This window comes from Hylaeus volcanicus, chromosome 1 (assembly GCF_026283585.1).
Source record: "Hylaeus volcanicus isolate JK05 chromosome 1, UHH_iyHylVolc1.0_haploid, whole genome shotgun sequence".
NCBI classification, from domain to species: Eukaryota; Metazoa; Arthropoda; class Insecta; order Hymenoptera; family Colletidae; genus Hylaeus; species Hylaeus volcanicus.
This window is the reverse complement of record NC_071976.1, coordinates 36,465,799-36,490,217: the sequence shown is the minus strand read 5'-3', so window position 1 is coordinate 36,490,217 and position 24,419 is coordinate 36,465,799. Positions and strand designations below refer to the sequence as shown.

Here is a 24,419-nt window from a genome sequence, read left to right as displayed (position 1 = left end):
ATAAAGTCGTAGTTTACGTATTTTGCGACGTACCACGGTCTCGCTTGGTTGTTTTCAACTTTGAACGTATACAATGAACGAAGCACATCATTCGAAGGGAATTTACTTACAAGAGAAAATAACGGTAAACCAAGGGTCAATGAAGAAAAATAAAAAAAATATATGGCCCATGAGGGGATCGAACCCGCGACCTTCGCGTTATTAGCACGACGCTCTAACCAACTGAGCTAATGGGCCATCTGGTATCACTACGAGTTGTAACTTGTACCAATAGAATTTAAAGTATTTAGGAATTGTAAAACTATTTAATAATTTTTAATGAAAGAATATATTATAAGTTAAGAGGGCGCGTGATTATATTTATATTTATATTTATATTTATATTATTTGTATGTATAAACTACGTTTTATATCTTATAAATTACAGATCTAATTTAGAGTTATCGTCGAAGTCTATTCGCAAAGCGTGCTCGCGTTGAACTGACTTTCCCGGCGTGGGAAAAGTCTCAACGCAGTCCTCTTAACGAAGGTCCTTCAAGGGCCCTTGAAGGGCCTTCGAGTGTGGTCTACAACTCTACAATGGGCCCTGCGCTCGTCACTGGGGTCCGGTCTCCTACGTGACGCCTTGTCACTCGTCGTGTCCCATGTTTATGTGGCAAGTGTCGGAATTTCCAACAATATTACATATATCGATAGGTACGTTTTTTCGTCATTGTTTCTTCGTCGGTATTACTTTTGTTACAAAGTAATCGATAATGTTAATTTAGTCGAATAATTGTGGCAATTTACAACTTCTGGTATCGATACACTTGTACTCGATAAATGGACGATGCATAACGGTTTAATTCGTGAAGATAAATTGTCTGAACTTTGTCTACAGCTTGGACTTTGAGTATGTATAAGCAGAGTCAAATGGAGTTAATGTTTTGGCCTGCATCGACGAATACGCTATCAAGGACAATTTATCGCATGAATGATAAATAAAGATATCGCTGTATTTCAGTTCTCTGTATTATTAAAACCCGTATGAAAGTCAATCGGCAAATATGTGTTCCGCTTGGTGACACGGGTTAAGCGTCACGTGACGGAAAATACTTTAAAAAGGGAAATAAATGTAATTAAATAAAATGTAGAAATTGTAATCATACGTAGCCGCGCTGTACACGGTGACGGTATAGCCATCTGTCGATGGGCGTCCTAAGTTTAGTCTTAGTACCGACACAAACGAAGTTATCGACGAAACAATGTACGGAAACAGTTTCCACTGTTTATGCTAGATGGCGTCAAAAATGACTGGATCGTGGCGGTCCCTTCGGTGAAGTTTCAAACAACCGCTATACCAAATTATCAAAAAGAATTTAGATCAATTAACGTTTATCGCAAATTCTCGATCGGTTTATATTTACATTAGACTCGTAACGTTAACTAACAGTGTATCTAAGGCAGGATCTGCTGGCATACTTTATCTTCTACTCTCGTTCATAATACAAATGATTTGTTTTCCGTAATATACCGACGGTACAAACATATTAGCGCATCCTATTACATTCGTTTAAACATAATATGCCTAATTAACTTAACAGTCGTAAACAAGGGACAAAGGAGATTAGATATTACGTTGGAACATTTTTATTTCGCGATTCGCTAAGAAGAGTCTAGTAGAGCCATTACGAACTACGTTAATAGATCTTTGCTGACGATACACCAGTTGTTACAAGTTATAACTGTTAGAAGAAACGCTCGAAAGTATCGAGAATGAAACGAACCGAAGCTTGATTGGTCCATGGACCATATTCAATTGCTTATCTCCAACAGAATACACATATGCATCGATGTATACTGATTCTAATGCATACGCATCCACTGTCATTGCCTACTTCAAACAACAAGAATATGATAACGCTATCTCTAACGCTATTCTCTCTATTCCGATCGAATCGCGAACAAAAACTTTTTCGTATCACGGAAAAAAAGAATTTCTGAACCCGTGTTTACGAGACCTTAAGATAAGTAGATTACACTCTTCAAGTTCGACAACTTGCTTCGCTTACACTCTATATAGTAATCGTGTGGAAAAGACGACGACCTTGTTATCAATAGCAGCCTTCTTTCGAACGATACACTTCAACTTTCCACACGCTGATTATTTTACGATTGGTCAGTATGTATCTCTTCTTTGACTGAAATACATCGACTTCGTTGGCAATTTAACGTGTTGTCTCGCTCTTCCAACATGTGAGTTTTACATTACGCGTTGCTGTGTCATTTTAATTCGATTAGAACATGGTTCTTTGGTCCATACGTTTCGGTATGTCGTCGGATTCACGACATCGATAAAATCACACACGTTCGCTCAGAGGGAGATAGTTATGGAATAGCGAGGAAAGTGTGTATTCGCGAGAAAAAAGGAGCTACCATACATTCGCGCATTCAACTTTCAATCGTCGCACCTTTCTCATTTCTAACTCGTCCGCGTGTAACTATGCATTGCGCGATATCGGGATACCGTTGAGACGAATCATACCGTTGATTTTTTTGTATTCCAATTAAACGCACTTTATTTTTGAACGCGATAAGTGACGCGACCGCAAAATTGCTTTATTATTATACTGTCTGTGCTTCTAGCCAGGTCGGAAGACTTCGAAGAAGAAAGATCAAGAGACCACCCGATTAATCGGTGAACCGAGATCGCAAGCCTACGAAATTTTTCGCGAAGATGAAAATTGCTGTGATCGGCGCTGGATCTGCTGGTCTCGCGGCTCTGCGACATTGCACTTCCGGTACATACGACTGCGAAGTAGTTTGTTACGAGAAAACAGACCAAGTAGGAGGCACATGGGTCTACGTAGAAGAAACTGGTTTGGACCGATACGGTTTACCGGTGCACTCCAGTATGTACAAAAATTTAAGGTAAAATTATGTGTCGTACGTACACAATATTCTATGAATTTTAACATATCGGGCTGTCTGGAAAGTCCATGCCGATTTTTACTAGACGGTACAGGTCTGAATATGTCGGAATGGCTGAAAACAAATAACACGTGTACATTTCTTAAAAGGTGGAAAAGTTGTGGAACAAAATGACACATATATAATTCAATAAATATACATCAACATTCAAATACGCCTTTGAATTTTTCTTAAAAGTACGCACGAACTTTCCGGACAACCCGATACAACATATTTTGTTTATTGCGATAATACCTTACGTACCTTCAATTATTATCGTTTACATTAACAAGAAATTTATTCGTACTCTACAGAACGAATCTTCCCAAGGAAGTGATGGGGTACCCCGATTACCCGATTCCGGATACTCCGGCAAGTTATTTGACTCGTACGCAAATACTCGGATTTTTGAACTCGTATTGCGACCATTTTGATCTACGCAAGTATATTCGGGTATCCCTTTTTCTTTTACAAAATAAATCACGGCCAGCATTTTTCTAGGCGAGACGTACCACGGAAATTGTATTTTGCAGTTTCTCCGCAACGTCGAGTTGGTTAAGCCGACAGACGGAGGGGACCGGAAGTGGACGATCAAGGTGAAAGATTTGCAGAAGAATACTGTCACGAACGAATCGTTCGACGCTGTTATGGTATGCAATGGTCATTACTTCAAGCCCAGTGTTCCAAACCTGAAAGGCCGGAACACTTTTCAGGGCCAACAATTGCACAGTCACGATTACAGAACACCTGACGTATTCCTTGATAAAACCGTTGTTGTTCTCGGCGCAGGACCTTCCGGTACGTTATTATACAGGGTGGACGATTATAGAAGACACTGAAACATCTGGAGAATCATGCGTCGGATCAAGAAAAGTGGGTAACCAACTCTGCAAGAATCCAAATCTGCAATCAAAATTGGGGGTTCCCATTCAAGTTTTTTTATCGAGACGAACGACTTTCGTTACCCGCTTTTCTTGATCCGATGCATAATTCTCGAGATATTTCAGTGTCTTCGGATAAATCGTCCACCCTGACTAAAGACTGGATAAGTGACCCAAACATTGGAATCATCCAGTCGAGGTTTCTACTCTGTGTTTACATTTGGCTCGAGTCGAACGTCGAACGTGGAAAAGGACAGAGATTTAAAGAGAAAAAGGTCCGAGAAAAAAAAAGCAGTCGGCAGAAGCGTATAGGTGAGAGACAATAGTAACAATAAGTCTCACCGATATCTCGATTAGAATCATATTACACTGCTCGCTCGCTGAGCATCAAAAGGCAACCCAAGTGGTGGGTACAGTCATCTTCCATTTATCCAGTCGATCCTGTCTTGCACTTATCCAGTCTTTACTCGGACATAGAGACATTTTACATGATATAATTAAGCTCATTCCGTGTAATTAATATGTCGTGGATTCTCGATTGATAACGACAGGAATGGATTTGGCTTTGGAGATATCGACGAAGGCAACGCGTGTAATTTTGAGTCATCACTCGAAGGACCCTATAGGCACTGTTTTTCCTGATAACGTAATTCAGGTAATTGCCGAACAAAGAAATCGTACGAAACGATTTATAGCGTTTATAGCGTTCGAATGTTTAGAAACCGGATGTGAAGGAGTTAACTGAAAATGGCGTTCTCTTCGATGACGGTTCCAGCGAATCTGTAGATGTAGTTTTCTATTGTACAGGTATGTTTCGATTAGTTTTATGTGATAAACGATATCCAAGTAACGTTCCTTTCATCGTAGGATACGAGTATAGTTTTCCTTTTTTGGACCCAACGTGCGGTGTACGGGTGGACTCGAATATGGTCACACCGTTGTGGAAGCACCTTGTGTCGATCGAAAATCCCACCCTTGCTTTAATCGGTATTCCGTTTTATGTTTGCGCATTCAGTATGTTCGATTTGCAGGTACGGTTAAAGAAGGAGCTTAACGCTGTTATAGAAGGATAGGTGTATTCCACGGAAAGAAATTTAGTAAGAATTATTGGCCGTAGGTCCGGTTTGTTCTGAAATTCTGGTTCGGTAAAAAAGACTTTCCGACCAAGGCGGACATGCTGCAAGACGAGAAAGATGAATTGGAGAAGCGTGCGACTGAGGGTCTTCGGAAGAGGCACTTCCACCAGATGGGATTCAAACAAGGCATTTATTACGACGATCTTGCAAATACTGCAGGAATAACGCCTCTACCTCCGGTGCTTACGAAACTGCACAACGAGAGTAGCACGCGCTTTTTAGACGACTTGTTACATTACAGAGAGGCCAGATACAAAGTAATCGATGACTATAATTTCATTCAACTTTAAACTCCGATTTCGTATATAACATAAGCTAAATATCTATTATTCTTGCATAAATTTCATAAAAACGATTTCAACTGCTACTGGAGTTTTTCTTCTGTTTTGTACATCCGTGTTACCGAAACGAAAATATACGTATGTATAGAAGTTTTTTTTTTTTTTATCGGAATGCATTTTACAATTGAATATCGCGCCACAAAAGTAGTACGTAATCCAACCGCGAGGTGGTAGTTGAACAGATTCGTCGGTTAAATGCCTCAGTTGCATTGCATGTGAACCGTGCGGTGCCAGGGTGCCACTCTGCCACTGCCAGTGTCGTGTGGTCGTGTGTGATGTAGCTTACGACGAATGCCAGTACGTTTCACTCCATTATTATTTCGAAAATGATGAGCATTCCCGCGGTTCCGAAGTGATTCAGTGCTGAAATATTTCAGTCCGTTTTCACGGCTGAGCCACGATGATCGAATCAATAGAGAATCACGTCGTTGGAAATCAGTGTAAGTAAATCACCGTGGAAAAAACTGCCTACGGAATATACGTTTTCCTAGCTCGTACTGTATCATTATTTCCCACTTCGCGAATTTTCATGCCAATCTCGATCTCGTTCTACGAACGCGTGCGAGAGAGAAAGAGAGGCTACGAATAACGTTTTTTTTCATCCCAAGGTATGCGTGAAAATAACGTTAGATTCCACGATCGCGTCTCTCGAACGAAAACTTATTTACGTTCCAAGAGAGCCACGGGCACGTTACTTTCGTAGATAGAAAGTTGCATTCAATGATGCGCGATATGTGGGCTACGCACAGGCTCTCTCGGGTGAACGCATTCGTAAGAATGCATTCACGTTCACGGTGTAGTGTTCCTCTCCTACTTTATGTAATTTTACCGCGGACACCTGTCCATCGGCTCGTCCGGAGTATTATGTGTACTGGCGTGTGTGCGCCGGTGTCAGAAAGCCAGCTTTCCGTTCACTGTCAACATTTTCGTCTATCCCTTATCTGTCAGATATTTGGAATCGCAGATAAAAGTATTTTCGGGCCGTGAGTCCCGAGGCATACCGATCTGGATAACGCGATTACCGTGCGCGACGAATTAATTCCAAAGCAACGGGAGAAATGTTTAGAAATGTTGCATAAAAGGTGTCGCAACGCACGAAATATAATCTGTAATCCTGATAGGGTATATCGTTACCAGTAACAGTATTTCTTGTCTACTGTAAATATCTGTAGTTTTATAGTTACTTGATGTATGATTTTTCACATCTATGTGATTCATGTAAAACACTGGTTTACTTGTAATAATCACGTTTAAACGAAAAGAAAATGCATATGTATTCGTGAACTGTTCATATTTTGTAACTTTATTATTATTCATTAGGGTATTAAGGTGAAACTCGAGGAATCATAAAATGGCTACGAAAACAGAGGACGCAACATCTATTGATAATACCAACGATGGTATACAAATATATACGTTTAATTGTCCATGAATGTCATGTTATACATTGTGTAACAATGTATCTTGCGCATTGTTATATGTTATTGTAATCTATGTAATTCCAGGAGAAAGCATGGACAAAGAGGTATTAGCAATTAGTGGCACTGATGAAACTGGTCATCGTATTCCACCTACATATTTGTACAATACTGGTTCAGAACCAAATACAGGAATATCCAATCGAGAACACAGCAATAGAAGTCGTAATCATGCCACAAACGACCAGTTAGGACCTCTGCCACCAAATTGGGAGAAGGCTTACACAGAAACTGGAGAAGTTTATTTCATAGAGTATGTGCAAAATATATTTACCATTGAAAATGAACTTAGTTTGTCAATTTACACGTATGTATCAATGATAATATTACAGCCATAATACAGGCACCTCGCACTGGCTAGATCCACGCTTATCTAAATTTCAAAAACGATCTCTAGAGGAATGCTTGGATGATGAATTACCTTACGGTTGGGAGAAAATAGATGATACTCTCTATGGTACATATTTTATAGACCACGTAAATCGTAGAACCCAGTATGAAAATCCGGTACTGCAAGCTAAACGTGCGCAACAAGGTTTAGGAGAAAGAAAGAGTCCTAATTTTACCAGAAACCCCGACAAACTAAAAGGTCAGAGAATCCGGACAACGTTAATCAAAAGTTCACGGGGGCTGGGATTCACTATTGTTGGTGGGGATGATTCGGTAGAAGAATTTTTACAAATAAAAAGCGTTGTACCTAATGGTCCGGCGTGGTTAGATGGAAAATTACAAACTGGTAGCGTATAAAATTATATTACGACAGAAACGATCCGTAATAATACTAGAATTATTTTAGCATAAAATACTATAAATTACAGGAGATGTCTTAGTGTATGTTAACGATACATGCGTTTTGGGTTTCACGCATAACGAAATGGTAAATGTTTTTAAATCCATTGGCAGTGGTGAGACTGTTACGTTAGAAGTATGCCGTGGTTATCCATTACCGTTTGATCCAAACGATCCGAATACGGAAGTTGTTACCACAATTGCTGTTAATGCACCAGGTAAAAAGCATGCTAAGTAATTGTATATTTTTATTAGAAGAATAAATTCTATTTCCTCAGACATTTTAACAGAAGATCCCAGGATGTACATGGATCTGGATCCTGCTCTGCAAAGCAATGATCGTTTCAATTTTCTGGACTCTACATTTTTGCCAGTGCATAGCCTTCAAAATGGTGAAAATCTTGCTACAACTTCGGTCAATTCAATGCCAGATCTCTGCATATCAGACAAAATTAATACGATTAAAAGGCCCAGTAGCACGGACATTCTTTTGTCGGAAAGCAGCGATTTAAACGATTGTAAAGATTCACCGATGTCTTCCAAACCGGAATTTTTCAGTATTGCAATAGTGAAGGGAACCATGGGCTTTGGATTTACAATAGCGGATTCTGCTCACGGTCAGAAAGTAAAAAAAATTTTAGATCGTCAACGGTGTAAAAATTTGATGGAAGGTGACATTTTAGTCAACATAAATGAAATTAACGTGAGAAACATGTGTCACTCCGAAGTAGTGCAAGTTCTGAAAGATTGTCCTCGCAACGAAGAAGCGCTAATACATGTACAAAGAACAACATCAAAGTCAAACGAAAAGAAAGAAAAGAATTCGCAAGACTTTTTTAGAAGTAAGACGCCAACTGCTGATATTTACAGCACTCAAACAAAGGCTGTTGTACCAAGCCGACCAAAAACACCACTTATAGATACCAGAAATCATCCAAAATCGCCAACAAATGATGCAATTAGATCAAATTGGAATGAGCAAAGTGAAAACGAACTAAATCCACTCGATAATCGATATAAATACGCGGAATATACTCATGGCATGTATTATACCGATCCATATAAAGCAAATATTACAAATTTATCCGATAATTTTGTTGCGATGACGAATTTAGATGACGATTCTGTAAGAAATATTACGAAAAGAGATTGGGTTACAAACGACAAATTAAATATAAACAACGACGTATATTCTATCGATATACCTCATCACGATAACATGTTAAAACAAAACGGATGTTTGCATTCAGATTATTATAAAGAATTGTATACATCGCAGTCTCATTCCCAATATAGCGAGCAAGATTATAATGTATATTCTATTGGCCAAGAACAAAATGTTGATACCGGTGAAATATGGGATAAACGAAAAGAGACTACGAGTTTCGAACACGAGCAACCACATTCCAGTTCGATACCACGGCAAGTATTACAATTGTATCAAATTGGCATATGAGTTCTTGTAAATTTATGGATGAATATCTAAATTTTAGGTATCCTCAGTATACCAACGAATTAGTATGCCCAATTGTGCCTGATATAGAATGGATAGAAACATTGGTAACTTTAGTGAGGCAAGATACAGGTTTTGGATTTAGGATAGTAGGTGGCACGGAGGAAGGATCTCAAGTGAGTTAAATAATTGCTAACATCTATGATCGTGGGAAATCAAAGGTATTGATAATGTAACTGTCAGCAGGTCTCAGTTGGACATATAGTACCCGGTGGTGCAGCCGATTTAGATAACAGACTGAATACAGGTGATCTTATTATGTCTGTCGACGGTGAAAGTGTTATGAATTCGTCGCACCACCACGTTGTTCAGTTAATGATAGCCGCTGCTCAAAATGGCAGGGTTACCTTAGGTATACGCCGCAGAATTAACACGCAAGAACATCTTCCAGAAAACCTTCAAACTTCATACAGTAGACAAATGAATCTCCAATATCCTTACGACGTGACAGTCACTAGAATGGAAAATGAAGGTTTTGGCTTCGTAATAATTTCTTCGGTTAACAAAGCAGGTTCAACGATCGGTAGAATAATCGAAGGTTCGCCCGCGGAAAGATGCGGACGATTAAATGTCGGAGATCATATTCTTGCTGTTAATCATGTAGATATTACAAATGTCTGTCACAAGGACATTGTAAATTTAATTAAAGACTCTGGGTATTCTGTTACATTGACGATCGGTTATCCTCTTGATGATTGTTGCAGTAATACTTCTCTTTCCCAAAAGGTATTTCTGATCTTCTTTGTTATGTGTTTAGTTAGACATATATGACATAATCTAAAATGTTTTAGGATGAACCAACGTGTGACGGAGATGGTGGCCAGTACCATGCTGTAGAATTAACTCGCGGAACTCGAGGATTTGGCTTTAGTATTCGCGGAGGACGTGAATTTCAAAATATGCCGTTATTTGTTTTACAAATTGCGGAAAATGGTCCTGCATCTATCGATAATCGATTAAGGGTAAATATACTATTATTGGAATACAGTAATTTATTAAACTTGTGCTACAAATGTTTTGTGTTGATAATTATCTTCAGGTGGGAGATCAAATAATTGAAATAAATGGAATCAATACTAAGAATATGACACACACAGAGGCCATTGAAATTATACGAAACGGTGGGCCATCCGTCCGACTTTTAGTTCGACGTGGTTGTCAAATGCCTTCAGTGGTAGGTGCTCCTCCACACCTCTACGATATGAATATATGAGATTAACCATTTTATGTAACACCATATTAATCTTAAAAGAATTAACGGTATTTACTTATGCAAGTGACGATACTAATGCTAACGTCGCCTCTGTGTAACTTTTCTCAATAATTTTACACGAAGCTTCGGATGTTTAACATTAGGTACCAATAATAAGAAACAAAATAGTTAAAGACAATACGAGAAAGGAAAGAATGATTTGCAAGAAATTGTTTTATTACAGTGATAATTAGATTAATAACTGTTTTGCACTACTAAGACATTTGGTACAGAAATATCTGATGCAAAAGGAAAACAGTGTGTTATATTGTATATTTTATGGAGTTGGTTATACATATACGTAGGTATGTAGCAAGATAAATACTTTTTTATATGCGACATGTCGAAATTAAGTGTTACAAGTGTTAAAACCATTCACATGTCGTACAGCTTTCATATACAATAGTATTATTTACACGGGCTTGAAATTATACATATTCAATATTAATGCAAATACTAAGGACATGGTTGTTGAATCTCAATGAAATACTTTATAATTGTATTCATATTAATTTAAAGTAAGAAATCTCTGTAAACTTTTAGTTGAGGAAGGGGATTCAGGAATGATCTTTCTTAAATCTATGAATGTGACTTGTAAGAAAGCCCGATTTATAGGGTAATACTTGCTCACTCTAACAAGATTGGACTGGTGCTAACTCTGTATTTAAATGATCTAATTACTGAAAGGAAAAGAATATTAATTCATCCTAACACGTGTGATAGCTTGAGAGTATTGTGCCTTGCGCGTGTTCCATATTTAATAACAAAATTACTAAGTAAACGCTTAAGCTTTTGAAGTAATTATAAATGTTTATTGAACTTCATTGTAGAGTAATCTCACAATCGACCAAATAAGTATTCAACCGATTGATGAGGGCACCCCACGCCGACATTTATTGAAATTACACGAGATGGGTGTGCACCCTAAAAAACGTCAGAAAGTTCGATTTTTCATTTTACTAAACTGCTGTTCATCCAAAAATAGATATTTATGATAAACGTATATACCATAAACGACAATTATATTTTGGTCGTGTCTACGTTATTAGTTCGATAAGTTGATGTTTTAATATTAACTTTTGGGAACAGAATCTCCTCAAGATTGTTTACCGTACATTCGGTGACTTTAAATTTTTAAATTGTGAATTTACAATAGAGTTAATTGTGCAAAACGTCTGGCTGTAAAGATATGTGAGATGTCAATGGAGTATAACCTATTTGTACTAGCAAATAGTATCGATACTCGTGTACCACATAGAAGTCAGTTATTTTAGTATTTATATAGGGAACCAATTTTGCACTGATAATTTTCTGAATAAGAGAAATTTTAGACTGTTAAGATATTAACTACATTTAATGTTTTCACATTCTCTTTCGTAAACGTATACATTTAAATATTCATCCTATAACATTATCGTGGCCTTGATCGTGAATTTAAATACTTTTCAGCATGAACGAACTGTTTTATATTTTCAGCAGAATTTTCAAATGAATACTGTCGATATTGTTTTAAGTATTTATTATGACTGTACGAAATATGTATGTGTAGCAATAATTAAATTAAGCACTGATACAACCAAAGAAGCATATGCACTCATCGATCGCTTTGTTTTGAAGCGCAATGCAGATCAATGTAAACTGCATTAACTATTTAACGTATTCTTTTTAAACGTTGCCTCTTTCTTTCCGAGTACCTGGTAGCATTTGTAATAAACAAATGGCGACCGAGGTAACATCCTGGATTAGCTTGTGAGATCAGAAAAAATCTTTTATTATCGAAACAGCCTCTTCCTGTCTTTTTGCGATAATTAGATACATTGAATGTTTAAAAACTAATAAATATATTTTTTTACTAGTAAGTTCATAATGACTAGGAAAAGAAATGTTGTTTGGTAAAAGAAATAAGTAAGAGTGGATTAGATTATATTTTTAAATCTCATTAATGTAAAGAAAGACCAGCGTTTATCGAACTTGAAAATAGCCGCATAAAAACGTCATTGTTCATTATTTGCTTGAATAAGGGACTTTACTATACACCATATAAATGATAAGCAATTGTAATTGCATTTAAAGAGGATCATACTTTAATCTATACTGTAGTTATTGTGTTTATTTTTTATAATTATATATGTATACATATACAAAATTTGTATATTATGTAGGATATCATAAACAATTTCAGAATAATTGTAAATACATACATATATATATACATATACCTTTTTTAAAATTATACGATATTACTATTAATAATTCTAAGCTTTGCAGAAGAAGCAATAATTTTTCAATTGAAATGTATTGACAGTTCTTGTAATTGTATATTAAAAAAATAACTCCATGTCTTCTACATTAATACTATGATATTGTTTCTTGCCAAGGTATGTTATATGCATTTACAGAAAGTATTTTCTGAAATTCCTGGTCAGAACTATTTTGGCACTGAACATTCTACAGCATTTCGTCACTGTCTCATCGTTTTGTAATTATAATTCATCGATTACAATGGTACGAATAAATTCTGAAACATTGATGTTGTTACGACAATTTTATTATATTTATTATATCACTGTTGATACATGTATTAATAATAAATAGCTACAGTTAATAATCCTAATTTATCTTGTAATTGAAATGAAATGAAAATAAAGTTTAATTCTTCTGTAAAATTTAACCATATCATAGAGGAAAAATACTGGATTTCATCTATCGCAAAACCTATTCAGACAACGACCCTAAATATAATGGCGTGCACCTTTATTTTATGTACGCAAATTTAAATTGAAAACTATAAATCAATGTCATTAGTATAATTGGTGTTGTTGTTAATACGTTCATTGGGTCACAAGAAAAAGGTTTAATATATAATAAATGTAAAAATGCATTTCATGGACCAAAAATGGTATTAAAAATTTTGAAAGCTTGGATCAGAACCCTTGGTGTTTTGTGCCAGTGGCGTCATCGGTGGGAAAACGCCCAAGTTCCTATTTTTACTGCTAGATGGCGCAATTTTTATCGACAAATGGCGCCATCTAGTGTAAAAAATAGTGACTAACTTCACTAAAAGCTTGGGCGTTTTTCCACTGATGGCGCCACTGGTATTAAATCATGCGCCATCTAACGGAAATAGTGGAAACTATTTTTACTACAAACTTGGGAGTTTTCTCGCAGATGGCGCAATTGATATAAAACCACTCGCCATCTAGCGTCAAGAATAGAAATTAACTTTATTACAAATTTAGGTGTTTTCCAACCGATGGCGCTACTGCTATTAAACCATCATCTAGCTGCATCGAGAATTTACAAATTTACAAATTTCTTGTATAGAAATATTCATTTTATTGAAATTTTATTTTACGACTATAACTGATTAGCAACTGTTTTCTGCTGTTAAACGAAACCACGTTTTCGTTTAACATTGACAGATTTCCCAATAGTTCAGTGACGATCACATGAAACAATGAAACCTGCGCCTACATTTCCAAGAAAGCGACGCTTGACGTCTCGGTCGTGACGTCAGCCACTGTCGTTAAACTACGATGTTCGAAATACGTGTTTTCTATTCATTTTACGTCCGAATTCTTTTTAAACAATTAAATCTTATACTCGAAAGTATCTCGTGGAACTTGAAATTCGTAGAAACGAGTGACGAGGGTATTTGACTGGTTTTTCGCGTCGTCGGTTGATCGTCGACATGTTGGCACCACTGTCGATTGATCGCACGTATTTTACCCAGAATGTATATCGTAAGTATATATTTATTCGTAGGTCCCTCTGGGCGAATGTAAACAGAATTTTTTCACAAATATGAAGTGACACGACCGATTGATGTGGCTGGCGTTTGTGATACCGTGCCGTGAAATCGCGTTTATAGTGCGCTCCGCGAGGTTCCGTGTTCGTTGAATCTCAAAGTGCTTTACGGTGACCAGAAGATATATTCAGCTGGTAGAACGGGTTCGCATTCGACCGCCCCGTAGTGTAGTTGAGTTTAGTGAAGTGGACTGGAAACGAGTATAGTGTACATGGTAGCACGATGAGGAATCTGCGAAAACGTTTCGATCACTCGCTGACGGTGAGTACATTCTCAGAAATGATTAGATATTCGAACGAACGACCGTTTAGGACTTTCCCAGCTCTTACAAAATATGTCGTGTCGGCCGATTTCTCCGCGAAACGGAACCCATGCTTCTTCAACAGCAGATTTTCCCAAGTAATCGATCGCGTTCCATTTTTTTTTTTTTTTTACATTTCCTAGACGACACTACAAACTTTCGTACGAAAATGAACCTGTTACGTGCATTGTTTTGCGTATGTATGCTGTGTGCACGCGTGCGTTGTATATGTAAGGCCAGCATTCATGAGATCTCACCATCATGCAGGCAGCCATACGTATACGTATACGCACACACATATATATATACTTCTGTATATACTATATATATACATGTACATATACGCGAGCAAGACGGAATACGAGGTATGAGCATCTACAAGGAACGCGTTACGTTGTGAGCATAGGAACGTATGCTCGTAAATAAACGATTGTAACGCTTTCAATGCGATACGCGTCTCAAATATCTGCAAGAATGCTCCGTAGTTTAATGGTAGAACCAGTTGTGTACCGCATCGTACTAAATAATTGTGTAGAAATACTGCAGCCTATATCACATATATATATACATATAATATATGTACATATATCTATATCTGTATAATTCTTTCTTTTTTTATTTTTCTCTGTTTCGCATGCGCCACGATCGCGATGACTGATTACGTTTTAGAGTTATCAGCTTTTCCTATTACTTCGTTAATTATTTGTTTTTAGTAAATAGCAACAACGACGAGCTGTGATTCACGAATCTATTTAATGGATATGTTAATAACGTAAAAGAATACAAACGTGTACAACCTGTATCGATAATTTTTGTTTGACTCGTTTTATCTATATTTTACATCGTTAGAACTTATTATTATACAGTGTCTTTTTTTGAAGTAACAAAGCGTCGTATTTCGAGTTAGTTGTTATTACAGTAGCGCACCAAGATTGTTGTAATTTTTTTTCGCGTAGACAGATAATTGTTTTATATTGTACAAATTTTGTAAGATGTAAAACATCGGTTAATTCTCTACGAAAATGTTTTCAGATACGCAACATGCATTTTTATAAAGAACATACAAATTTTCAAAAAGTATTTCGATAAATCTAAGACTAATTTTTAAGTTAATACATTTCCAATACTAGTTTTACATGATTTTACACTGTATTATGTAAATTAGAATTCTTAAAATCTAGTTTTGAGCTACCTTTAAACAATGGTACTTAATCTGTAGCAATAAACAATTAATTACTCAAGCTTTTGTCTGAGTGTTTCTTTGATCTTTGTTTGTCTACTCGTTTGGTATGCACCTATGGTATAATATAGTAGCATTTAATAAATGAGTTTCATACTTCTTAGATTATTCATGGCCTTGATTTTACCAATCAGAAATATATTTGATCTCATTAATATCTGCCTTATCTTCACCTTCTACGATCATAAGGATTCAGTCACGGTGGAACTTTGGAACTGTGTTGATGCATGTTACTTTAAAATGTTTCATTTTTCCCTATCTCATGATTTTGATTTGATGTATCGTATTGTTACGGTATGGTAATATTGTTTGTTTCTTTTCAGTGATGGGAGCACAAGATGTCTTCAACCAAAGCAAGTCTCAAAAGGCTACTACAAGAAATGTTTCAATTTTCACTGTCAGATTCGAAAGGTGCATCAAGACATGATATTGTTAAATCTTTGGACGTGCATAGGATGACAGAGACTCTGTGTTGTGATTCAGAGAAATGTGAAAATAAAAGTAATCATGTAATAACTAATACTTGTCTCTCTCAGGAGAAGGACATTTTTAACAGAATAGAAAATGAATTGCGTGACACAGCAGAAACTGGAGTAATTGTTAAATATTCTTCCGACGTATGCTCGGTCAATCACTGTATATCTAGAGAAGATGTTAATCAGTGTATTTGTAAATGTGATATAATGCATTGTCCGAAACAGAAAAAAATTGTAAATAATTACGTATGTTCCAATACATGCAATTTGTGGAAAACTCAAGCAAATAAGCTTTTGCTATTACCAATTACAAAAAAAGTTGGTACACAGTGGAGAAATTGTTTTTGGAGACAATTTTTAATCTCCTTTATTATTTTATTGTGTACAACATTATGCAATGCAGATCCAAATCAGTGTGCAGTTGGCCTCCAAACACCTGGAAGTAAGTTCAATTGATTTATTTGATAAATAAATCTAATATTTCTAAAATAATTTAACAAATAGAACAGCTACTTTAAATTGCATATTAGAAAAGTAATTTTTAGATGCAAAACTAATAAAAATATTAATTATTCGTTTCTCGTGTCGTCCTAGTGCAGCTTGGTTTATAAATAAACCTTGTACCTTTCTTCTCCTTTTGGAATTCTAGCTTGATGCTAAATGCATGTATCTATATTTAATGCACTGGATGCAGAGTAGAAGCTAAAATTTAGAGTAAATTCACAGTATACTCCATTAAATTAGTCATGTTTTCTATACAATATATATCATAAATTAATAAACAATCGTAAATGAATTACTTTAAATATTGTATATATTTTTCCCTTAAGGAACTTGGCCTCAAGGTGATATTGTTCTTGAACATTGTAAACCTCCGAAAACACATTGTCAACCTTTAAAAATACTTTGTATATTGAATCAAACATTTGTGGACAATAACTTTCGTGGAAAAAATGCGTCAGATCTTGTATTCTTTCGCAATGCAAGAGAAATGGAACCAGAATGTATTACAATTGTTAATGAAACTACAATATCATTGGATGTAGAAAGCCCCCCACCTGCAGAAGACATGTATTATTGTAGACTGAGGCTAGATAATGATAAAAACAAACAATATACATCAGTTTGTTTAAACAAAGTTGTAGTTGGATGTAAGTATTTTACATCTGCAGTATGCAGATTCTAATAAATAGTGTCATTCATACATCCTTATCAGGATAGGTCAAAAGGTACTTTACAGAGACAAGAGCAAGCATTGAGAGCCTGCTTTCATTAGAATTATACGAATACTATTTAATATGTCTGTATCTTAGAATTCATATTTGACTATCATTCAAGATAAGACCTTTTACATAGTGAACTTCATATATAAAGAGAGCCATTTATAATCATCCCTAGTATAATATGTTTCTCTTAAAACTTACTTCTATCTAAAAAAAGAAATCTTCTACCGAAAAAATATTAAATCGATTTACTAAGTATCCATTAATTGTTTATAGTTAAACCTGAAGAGCCAGAAAATTTTACTTGTATATCTCGTAATTGGGAAAATTTGACCTGTACATGGGATCCTGTCCAGAACTACGTTACAACAAAATTCACGCTTGTGTTCAAATTGCCGGGAAGAGCAGGTGGGCGAATGTTATTTCCATGCCCAAAAGAACCTCAAAAAACTCAAAAACCGAATACGTGTTTTTGGGATACAACTACAAACCCAATTTATCGACAACCTTACGAAAACTATACGTTTATACTCACCGCGGAAAATGTGCTAGGAAACGCCAGTTTCGAGTATAAATTTCATCATTATGCTCACAGTATGTATTTATTATTTCTATAATCAATCTTGGTATGTTAAGACTTCAATGATAAAGATAATGTAAATGTTTCTAGTTATTCCTGCAAAGCCGGCTAATCTGTCAGTTATTAATAAAACATCCGACAGTGCATTATTATACTGGAACATACCTTTTCCAATGCAAACTTTTCCACCTGGTTTACATCATAGAATAATGTATCAAAACCAGTGGGATCATCAGAAAGATTGGGAAGTAATCGATATTACAAATGATAATCGCACGCATAAGAGATATTATAATTTGACTGGATTAAAGTATGCCAACACTGGCTACGATGTACGAGTTTTCATGAAAAGTGCTGTCGCGACAGGGGAAGATAAATGGAGTCAGTTTAGTGACGTTACTTTCAGAACGTCGCCGAAATTACCCGGTCGTCCTCCAAAAACCGATATTGGAAGTTTCGAAATAGCGGAAAATAGCGCTAACAGAGACGTTTATTTGTATTGGCAAGCTATACCATCATATCTAGAAAATGGTGTCAACTTTAGGTACGAGATTCGTCATGTGAAAGAGAATGGACGAAAATTGTCGCTTCTTCCAAATGAAACTACAACAACCTATATTAAAGTCAAAGTCAGCCTCTACAGTCATACATTTGAAGTCATTGCAAAAAATATTGTTGGAGCAAACAAGGAACGAGCTACAATTTTTGTTCCTAGTCGAAGCGAAACACCCCGTGAACCGATAGCATTCACAAAAATTGCGTTTGAAAAAGGCTTGCACGAGTTATCCTGGAAGCCACCTATGAATACAGAAATCACAAATTACACAATTTTTTGGTGCGATAATGTACGCGATCGTCCGTATCAGTGCACTGGTTACCTAGACTGGGTCCATGTATCGAAGAATGTAACAGTCTACAATATGACAGTGCCGGATCCTGACAAACTTTACCAATTTGCGATTTCTACGAATACGAATAAGGGAAGTAGTGGAATGGTATGGGCTTCGTGTACCGTAATTTATAACAAGGATATCGGAAAAATGAAATCGGTGTGGATAAATGGTATTGGCTCCGATTTTATCGAAGTTAGGTGGAATTTAGAGTGTTCGGATCGCATTGGAATCGTCGAGGGATTCAATATTTACTACTGCCCTATTGTTTCGCCATTGAACTTGAACTGCAAAGGTGCGAAACTGAATACAACGATAAAAGGAGATCGTCACACTACGAACGGAAGAGTGTACAATTTGAAACCGTATACAACGTATATGCTGGCTGTTGCTATTTTAACAAAAAGTGGAGAAGGAGTGCACGGTGATCCTTTATATAATACAACACTTGAAGCTGCACCATCAACTCCACCGCAAGATGTTAAAATTGTTAATGTGACGAACACGACAATGTTCATCACGTGGAAACCACCGGATGCAATGAACGGTGTATTGCGATACTACAAGGTGTATTATAATAAAGAAGTACAAAAAGTCGATGAAGCAAATCACATCGAATTGAAGGGTCTACTAGCACACACGAATTACAACATTAGCATAGCAGCGTGTACTGTAGCTTGCAGTATAGAGTCACCTATAATCCATGAAACCACGAAGATTGGAGTACCGGGGAAAATGAATGTGCCCAATGTGCGCTTCGTGAATTCTAGCCAAGTGATCGTCATATGGAATAAACCTCAATACTCAGCTGGTCACTTGAACTATTACGAAATATCTTCGAGCGATGGTGAAGTTCAAAATAATACAAGAACAGGTAATATTGTGAAAAATAAATGTATTTGTTGGGAATGCGATTTCATTGTTTGTATTATTTTTTTTTTCTTTTTGACATTGCAGAAGCTCAATTACCTATTCCTGATTGCAAGACTGTAGGACGAGAACGACTGTATCAATTTCGTGTAAGAGCTGTTAATATTGCGCCGGGTAACGTACATTTAAAGGGTCCATGGTCTGAACCTGGTGAGGGAAATTGTTACAGTGATGGTAAGTTACCATTTAATTTCATATGTCTTACTCTTTATCTTTACGTGAAAACAATTATTTAACAATTTAATTACACTACAGGACCATCGTTTAGTGTGTGGGTAATATGGGTGATAGGAGGCATTACTATTCTCGCGATTCTCCTTTGTCTTGGACACGTGTTAAAGAGGTATAGAATGTGTATATATATATTGTTCAGTATAAAATATTTTATAGAACAAATGTTATCCGACTAACTGTTTCATTTATTGTAGAATGTGGTTGAAATGCAAAGCTATGCAAGACGTTGAAGTGAAATTACCACCGGGACTGGCACCGAACATGGTAATATGTAGTTCTTACAAGAACAGATATCGTATTATTAGAAGATTTGACTTTGGTTACTTACGTGTTGTATATTTTGATTACAGAAACTTCTTCAGAAGGTTGGTGAACAACACATACGACAATCTTCTGCTGATTCAAGCGGTTGTTCCAGTGGACAAGAATCTGTTACCTCGTCTCTCACGTCAGATTCTCAAGTTTCTAGTGACAGTGGTACCGAGATAGATCCTATGCCAGTGTCACCCAATAAATTATTAGAAACTTTACCAGCTTGGGAATCTTCGAGTCTGCGTCAAAGAAATGTTGGAATTACAAGACCAGGATTTACAACAGAAACAGCGCGTTGGGAACCTTATGTGAAGGTTGCAAAGTCTGGGGAGCCCATTATTGGAGACACATTATCCTTGGCGCGATCCACGCCAAATTTAACCGACAGTACAGGCTGTACGACTTCTCAACATACTTGGTCCTCGACTGGTTACATCAGTATGCCATCGTCAGAGGAACTGTCGAGCAATCCAAGCCCTGTTTCTAAAGAAACTTTAACTACTGGTGGCTACAGCGTTATAGGCTCGGTGCCAAAGCCAGTGAAATCAAAATCCGAAGATGACAGTGATCTAACGGAATCCACAGCGGATACGCTGATACCCATTAAAGCGGAAACTAAACCTATTAATCCATATATAACCTTAGCCTCTTTGGAACAGAAACAAAAGGACAAGAAAACAATCGATGCTTTGGGTGATTTAGATGATTTGACGTTTACCGAGACGAACAAATCAAAACTGGAATCCTTAATTCCATTCTCTACTTCTGATAAAACTTCCAAACCGTATGTGCAAACGGGTTTGATCGATCCATTGAAGAAAAAACCGTTCACTTTAAGCGGTATTGAGGGAGGTGGAAGAAGTACGATAATATCCACTCCATTCGCATCAACATCTCTGACTGACTCGTGCAACAAACCATTCGTTTCCTCTTTCGCGAGTCCAATGTCATTGCCCTCCACGTTGGATTCTTCTTCGAAACCGTACGTTTCCATATCCTCGATTCCCGAGGTTTCGAAAAAGTCAAGTTTCCAACCGACCGTATCGGAGCCTTCGCAGAAGTCCTGTGTACTTCAAGCGTCTACGACTGACGGATCGAAGCCTTATGTTCTAGCGAGTTCCGTGTTCCAAATGTTGCAACAACAACAAGTGGGGAAACCAGAAGTGTCCATTTCGGAAGCGATGGAGAATCGAAGTGACGAAGATTCTATAACGACGTATCCTTTGTGTTGGCAGACTGGTGGTACAAAACCAAGTTCGAAGTTAGATCCAGAGAAGCCTATTATTACGGCCAAACAGAGCACTGGTTACGTTACCATAGCGGAAAATCCAAAGCTAGATCAACATAGATCGTCGACAGTCTCGTCGCCGTACGTGCAGCATGAAAGGTTTGAAAAACCACTGCCACAGAACACCGCCGGACAGTCAGACGAACAATACAGTAAAGTGACTGTTGTGCCAAGTACTGTTCAATGAAAAGAAGAGATGCGAATGTATCGATTCTGGCAGTGAGCTTGTACTTGTCGGTTCGTATGAATTTCCTTCAACACAGGAACCTCTTCCTAATGAACTAAAGTGGTGCAATACGATTTAACGTTTGTAGGTGCTTTCGAAATATAATCGACAACAGTAAGCTCTACATTTGTTTTTTATGAGTATAGTATTTAGATCGAAGACTTGAAAAATACGAAATTGAAAGAAACTGTGCGTCCTAAGGGAGGTGGACATGCTAGTGTCTATATATCTACGGCGGTGTGTTTTCCGGGATCTTGCGCGAAACAGCATGACTCGATGTCGCATTACGACTGAAAGCGTAATTAAAGAAGAATATCGTATACAACGATACATTCGGTATGAGGACATATCGAACAGAAAATAACCTCATTTGTGAAAGTATGTACAAAACGAATTACTTTTATATTGTATATCGTGCAATGTGATGTAAGAATCACTAGCAACGCCATAGCATAAGGATACATAGTTTAAGTAAATTATGTGGCATACATTCATTGACAAACAGCTTGTGTCGGAACAATCAAATTTCTTTGCTGACTATCTATGGCAGTAAAACAATTATCATTGTAAAGTCAATAGTCATTTAATCATTGTGAAGCTTTTAATCAACTCTTTGTGAAAATATTCACGTTTCGAATACGTTCAAAACAAATCTAAGATCTTTCAAAATATCTTTATTCAAATATCATGCCGAGAATGCATTGCAAAAACAGTTACTTGCAATTTTGATCTTTTTCGCGGTTAGCGTAACTAAAACAGAAATTTTTGATATTCGAATCATTTGTTTGTTAAAGCCGTGGAGTACGTACAGAGGTTATAACGATTTTTGCTGAACTACATTCGTACGCGCAATTTGTTTATCTGTATATATAAGTTACAAATCGTTCCTGTAGTATTTTACTATCGCTAGCAATGATTGACAGAAAATATACAGTAAAAGGAAACTATGATAACGAGTACAGGGTCAAGGATAATAAGATAAGGAAAGACTAATCAAAGTGGAGTTCTGAGACCAGTTATATTTTGCATGTTTCTTATGTATTTCGATATCTGTTGAAAATTTAGACATACCAGAAAACAAACGTTCTATATTGTTTCCGTTTTAATATCTTTGCTGACTTCACTGCAAATTTTTAGTGAAACTACAATCATTTTTAACTTTTATCAGCAAATAAATTGTTTTAAACGTTGTTATTTTTTGTTCAAAGAAAGGTTATTTTAAGGACACAAGATCATTTGTACAGTTTAAACGGACTATTTTGATGGTCAGCAAAGTTGAATGAATTTGGAAATACTAGAATGTTGAAGAAGTGCTGGTACATCAATTGAATACTATACTTTACAGAAATTTTAAGGAACTATGCAATGCCATTGAATCATTTATGCTAAAAAAAAAAAAAAAAAACAAGAATATATATGCATAATACCTTAAGCTAGTCATTGACGGGGTACATGAGTTTATACAGGCCTTTTTTAACGCTTATGTTTTCTACATTATCATCAATTTCAATATTAATAATTTGTTGGTAATCGGAACATATCATATTTTAAAGCATTACTCTTAATCAATTCATTGAACGATCTTCGTGATAATCAATTTGCAAAAGAAATTTATATAAAGTAAAGATTATAATAGACATCGAGAAAAAAAAGTAAAAAATTGACCTTTCTTGCATCGTGAACAATCAAATTCATCGATCACTTTTTGTAATTGCGTATCAATCGTCTGTACTTGACCTCGGGTTGCAAAATCGAACAACTCAATTACTCACCAATATACCAGTTCAAAAAAGGCCTGGGAGGATGTATATCCGAGTTATTTCACAAGTTCAAACAATTTCTCTTAACGAATTTGTGGAAAGTATATGCTAATCAAGAAAAAATAACAATAAAAAAAAAAATGTTTGTACTTGTGAAATGATATGTAATAAGTTTCATGGAACAAATTGACGTCCATGGAACTGTCTCTGGAGCGAGCTTACGTATACTCGTATGTTATTGTTGTTACTAAGAGATGAATCGCTAATATTTAATGAGTCGCGTGTAACATGTAAATGCTACCTAGTTTGTAACAATATTAAGTTGAAAAGAGGAATAAACACAATCGATGGACGTCCGGTGCATCGTGATGCATTCTATCAACAGAATACATATACTTTTTACGTAGGGACATGTGTGCACAGAGTGTTTAAAAATGCGTAATTGAAATAACACCACGAGGAGAAAATTTTAACTAAACGATTCGCTCGGAAAATATTCCACGTAAGGATCCTTGCAAAAGTGTAGTAAAAGGAAAACAAAATATTAATTAGTTGTATAGTTGTCTTATAAAAACAAAGTGAGAAGTAAATGCACGCAAGATTTTGAATATGCTCATGTTGAGATAATTAGGTATTTTTCACGATAAAAGCTTATTAGATTGATTTAGTGGAAATAATCGAGCGCTGTCTACTTTGTTAGGTTTTACATGTCTACATTGTACATACAATATATATCTATTATTATCTATTTTTGTTACATATTTATAAACGAGAAAAGAACTACTTTATCGCATACTAAATATAAATATATA

At 36.3% G+C, this 24,419-nt stretch overlaps 3 protein-coding genes and 1 non-coding gene across 16 annotated transcripts; 3 read left to right on the top strand and 1 right to left on the bottom strand.

Moving 5' to 3' along the window:
* Positions 1-163: 163 nt before the first annotated feature.
* On the bottom strand, positions 164-237 carry Trnai-aau (transfer RNA isoleucine (anticodon AAU)). Its single transcript has one exon. It is a non-coding gene; the product is annotated as a tRNA-Ile (tRNA).
* Positions 238-2,008: 1,771 nt separating this feature from the next.
* Positions 2,009-5,401, top strand: LOC128875047 (dimethylaniline monooxygenase [N-oxide-forming] 2-like). Of its 3 annotated transcripts, none has more exons than XM_054120361.1 (8): positions 2,009-2,235; positions 2,626-2,910; positions 3,264-3,402; positions 3,483-3,747; positions 4,382-4,485; positions 4,550-4,637; positions 4,698-4,861; positions 4,948-5,401. In XM_054120361.1, the coding sequence occupies exons 2-8, from the start codon at positions 2,717-2,719 to the stop codon at positions 5,254-5,256; spliced, it is 1,263 nt and encodes a 420-aa protein (XP_053976336.1). In that variant the 5' UTR covers positions 2,009-2,235; positions 2,626-2,716; the 3' UTR covers positions 5,257-5,401. The 3 variants fall into 3 exon arrangements, with proteins under 3 accessions (XP_053976336.1, XP_053976341.1, XP_053976348.1); XM_054120366.1 differs by having other exon boundaries at positions 2,014-2,157; XM_054120373.1 differs by having other exon boundaries at positions 2,021-2,161.
* Positions 5,401-12,910, top strand: LOC128875015 (membrane-associated guanylate kinase, WW and PDZ domain-containing protein 1-like). 10 transcript variants are annotated; one of them, XR_008456740.1, is made up of 12 exons: positions 5,401-5,747; positions 6,628-6,707; positions 6,813-7,038; positions 7,118-7,521; positions 7,604-7,792; positions 7,853-8,996; positions 9,068-9,203; positions 9,271-9,813; positions 9,879-10,049; positions 10,127-10,261; positions 10,524-10,644; positions 10,883-11,313. XR_008456740.1 is itself a non-coding variant. In XM_054120313.1 (11 exons), exons 2-11 carry the CDS (start codon positions 6,659-6,661, stop codon positions 11,332-11,334), a joined length of 3,150 nt encoding a protein of 1,049 aa, XP_053976288.1. In that variant the 5' UTR covers positions 5,401-5,747; positions 6,628-6,658; the 3' UTR covers positions 11,335-12,910. The 10 variants fall into 10 exon arrangements, 5 of the variants coding, with proteins under 5 accessions (XP_053976288.1, XP_053976280.1, XP_053976272.1 ...); XR_008456741.1 differs by having other exon boundaries at positions 11,170-11,306; XR_008456734.1 differs by having other exon boundaries at positions 10,127-10,443; positions 10,524-11,313.
* A 768-nt stretch (positions 12,911-13,678) lies between these two features.
* Positions 13,679-23,258, top strand: LOC128875796 (uncharacterized). 2 transcript variants are annotated; one of them, XM_054121686.1, is made up of 9 exons: positions 13,679-14,408; positions 16,012-16,606; positions 16,995-17,315; positions 17,664-17,981; positions 18,058-19,731; positions 19,815-19,961; positions 20,043-20,130; positions 20,216-20,285; positions 20,372-23,258. In XM_054121686.1, exons 2-9 carry the CDS (start codon positions 16,027-16,029, stop codon positions 21,806-21,808), a joined length of 4,635 nt encoding a protein of 1,544 aa, XP_053977661.1. In that variant the 5' UTR covers positions 13,679-14,408; positions 16,012-16,026; the 3' UTR covers positions 21,809-23,258. The 2 variants fall into 2 exon arrangements, with proteins under 2 accessions (XP_053977661.1, XP_053977669.1); XM_054121694.1 differs by having other exon boundaries at positions 13,679-15,220.
* Positions 23,259-24,419: the final 1,161 nt, after the last annotated feature.